The sequence below is a fragment of the Blennius ocellaris genome (genome assembly GCF_963422515.1).
Source record: "Blennius ocellaris genome assembly, chromosome: 6".
NCBI classification, from domain to species: Eukaryota; Metazoa; Chordata; class Actinopteri; order Blenniiformes; family Blenniidae; genus Blennius; species Blennius ocellaris.
Window position 1 is genome coordinate 17,526,624 of NC_137655.1, and position 3,724 is coordinate 17,530,347.

At 42.7% G+C, this 3,724-nt stretch overlaps 1 protein-coding gene across 1 annotated transcript; it reads left to right on the forward strand.

Moving 5' to 3' along the window:
- Positions 1-2,199: 2,199 nt before the first annotated feature.
- Positions 2,200-2,943, forward strand: sox21b (SRY-box transcription factor 21b; the record flags this gene model as incomplete). The annotated part of the gene is made up of 1 exon (XM_080498761.1): positions 2,200-2,943. One exon carries the CDS (start codon positions 2,200-2,202, stop codon positions 2,941-2,943), a length of 744 nt encoding a protein of 247 aa, XP_080354887.1.
- Between the last annotated feature and the right edge of the window lie 781 nt (positions 2,944-3,724).

Here is a 3,724-nt window from a genome sequence, read left to right on the forward strand (position 1 = left end):
TAGGCATTTACTTTTTTCTCATAGAAAACAAACCAATATAGGCTAGATAATTGTAATATTAAAGAAGACTGCCACGAGGAATTTCGATTGGAAAGAATGTCTGAGGGCCCATTGAAAGCGTGCACATGCCAAAACATCGTCTCCTGCGGCTCCCGATAAGAACTTTCCACCGGGGCACATTCGTACAATTTATATAAACGTTTGCACGTTTGTGTCATGAGACTCGCGTGCTCCCGTGGAGTGAGTGGAGCGCCTCTTCGCAGGAATGTTATCGAGGTGAATGACAAGCCGACAAGAGGGGCACGCGGTGCTGAGAGATGCTGCGAGTCAATTGAGGCTGCAGGTTTGTCTCTCATCTGCTCGTTTTGGCGCGGATCATCTTCACCTTGTCAGGTTTCCTATTTGAGACAAAGGAGCGATCCCTCAGTGAGCCTCTTCCTCCGATGTACCGGGACAACACTAATCCTTGTTAACAGAAATTCTTAAAAACAATCAGCAGCTTAACAAGAGAAAGAGAAGAAAGGAGCGCTGTCTCGAGATTGCGCATCACTTCAGGTCATCACTGAACTTTTATCCCGACACAACAACAACAACAACAATAATAATAATAATAATAATAATAATAATAATAATAATAATAATAATAATAATAATAATAATAATAATAATAATAATAATAATAATAATAATTCAACTCGATATATTGTGTTAAATGCAGATTAGGCTGCACAGTTGAAAGGACAACAGTGAAGTGAAGTGAATTGAATTTAACTTCAATTTATGTCCTAATTTAAACGCCTGCACCCACATCCTTAATTCGTATTAATAATAATACTCTTCGATAGAGCCCTTCTATTTCCTTTTTTGTACATATACAATTATGTACAACGGAGAAGGTGGCAGAACAAGCCACTTAAACCTACAATTTACTCAACAGGTCCTGCAGATAACTGTAATTGCTTAGTTGAATATTCGACAACCTCATTTCAGTTGTCGACTCGCTGCCCTTGGGAAAGTCCTTTGAAGTAAAAGTGAAAAGGGGGGATTTCAGGAAAGTAATTAATTTCACCAAGCGCGATTAGAAACACTTCAGACCTCCTCTTACGTTTGCTTATTTACTACAAATACCACAATAATCAGAAAAATTAAAGAAGACGTTCTTTACCTTGCGCGTCGTCTTATGCGCACGCGACTTTTCAATGGCAGTGCCACCCATGGAGAGTGGATGAAAGGTGTGAGAGTGTCTGGTGGAATTGTCAAAAAAAAACAAAAAAACCCCAAATGAACTCGAGACTGAGAGGCGATTAGGCGTGTAATGATACTTTTCGTCTTCTTTTCTTATTAGAAAAAAAAAAAGCTACAGTGTGCGCGCATTTTTAATGCGTCTGATGGCTCAGATTGAATACAAGTTGTGTGCTTCAGCAATGCGCACCTGTCTCTCTGTAGTCACTTTTCCCTCAAAATCTGACAGTGCAGCCTATTAATGAAGAGCTCGCACGTGCTGCCATCCTCAGGTATTTCCGGTAAACATGCGGATAAATTACTTTAATTGATGTTTGAAGTTACTCATTAGAATTAGTGAGACGACTATACAAAACGATTCTATACAACACTTGGGGACATAAAGCCATCTAAGTGTTAAATAAAGATATAAAACAGGAAATAGATTCACCCTTCAAACTCAGTGTGGAATATGAAAAAAAAAGGTCCAGCATTCGCGAGTGCGCATGCGCCAGATGCACTTTCACTACCTGCCACACGATCCAGTATTTCACATGGGGCAGGCGGGAGTTATCATCCACTTGCGTAAATGCTGCTGCTGAGTGCTGGTTGACAGTCTCAGGCGACCAGAGGAAAAACAAGACGCTGTTTTCTCCCCCTGCATCCTCTTCACTGAAGGCGTGATAGATGCCACCATGAAGCGGGAAACATTGGAGCAATCGTAAGGACGCTTCTACCACCTGTACTTTTCTTTTTAAGAGGATCGTCAACGCTGCGATGAAGAATTAAATATTTAAGTAAGTAAACGCATTTTGCACTGAGAGCGCTATACGAGTCTTCAATGCACACCAATATGAATGAGTCTTATTTAAACTTTGTGAGATAATCCTGTGCCGTTGGTGTTTTTTGCAAGTTATGTACACTTTGATTGAATATGTTTTGTTTTGTTCTTTTTGTTCTTAGAGAGTTTGTGTCGACATGTCTAAACCGATGGATCACGTTAAGCGCCCGATGAATGCTTTCATGGTCTGGTCCAGAGCCCAGCGAAGAAAAATGGCTCAGGAGAACCCCAAAATGCACAACTCCGAGATCAGTAAGAGATTGGGAGCGGAGTGGAAACTTCTCACCGAGTCTGAGAAAAGGCCATTCATCGACGAAGCCAAACGACTGAGAGCGATGCACATGAAGGAACACCCAGACTATAAATACAGACCGAGGCGGAAGCCCAAGACGCTGATGAAAAAAGATAAGTTTTCTTTCCCGGTGCCCTACAATCTAGGGGAGCACGACGCGCTCAAAGTTAACGCGCTTTCCGCTGGAGCACTTTCCGACTCTCTCCTTGGGAACCCAGATAAGGCGGCAGCCGCTGCTGCAGCCGCCGCCGCCAGGGTTTTCTTCAACCCATCCATGGCCACGAACCCCTATTCCTTTTTCGACCTGGGATCCAAGATGACCGAGCTTTCCCCACCTTCGTTTCCGTACGCGTCTCCTCTGGGCTACCCGCCGGGAGGCGCGGCTTTCCCCGGGACTGGCGGTGTCGGTGGCGGGACGCACGCCCACACTCACTCTCATCCGTCCCCGGGAAACCCGGGCTACATGATCCCGTGTAACTGTACGGCCTGGCCCTCAGCAGGACTCCAGCCGCCCTTAGCATACATCCTGCTTCCAGGGATGGGAAAACCTCAACTTGAACCGTACCCTGCGTATGCTGCGGCGTTATGATAGGCCCGCTCTGGACTTCTAAGAAAATGAAATGTGAAATCAAAACAAGAGACAGAAAGAGAGAGAGAGAGAGAAAAAAAAAAAAGCTATTCATGCAAGAGTTTTTATTATGCATGCACAAACTTGTACATGTGATGAAGTGCTCGTCGTCTCAGATATCACATGTGTATGTATATTGATTAATGCCTTTATCTAAGGTGATGCTTATTTAGAGAACTCTCTAATCTATTATTACACAGCCATCACCCGAATCACTCAACCCCCGAGGAAAAGAACTCAAGGATGGCAGACATGCACACATTTTAGGGGTATCAGAGCATAGATTGCCCTTGTGAAACGTCATTTTGAAAGGTACCCTGTTCGATTTTTATCTTTTGCACCTGCTTGACTAACCTGTTGGAATCAAGTGCAGCATATACAATGACCACGCTAATAAGGATTACAACGTTTTCTCACAGATCGGTTGTTGTATGGTTACAATTCATGGATCAAGGAGGATGTTCACCACACTGTAAATGTGTACAGATAAAATGATTTTAGTTTATTTGCCGTTATAGGCTTAGTGTTTGAGATAGGGCCAGGATCCTACGTACTTCACTAGAAAACCCGCTGTATATTTTAAGTTTTTAAACCGTTTTATAGATGTCTGTAATATTTATTGTTTAGTGGAATCTATGGTGACCCAGACAATTTTAAAAAGGACAAGACTAGTTCTGTAATATTTGCACATGAAACGTAGAGGTTGTAATTTATTTTCAATGGTGATATTCGATTTCACTGC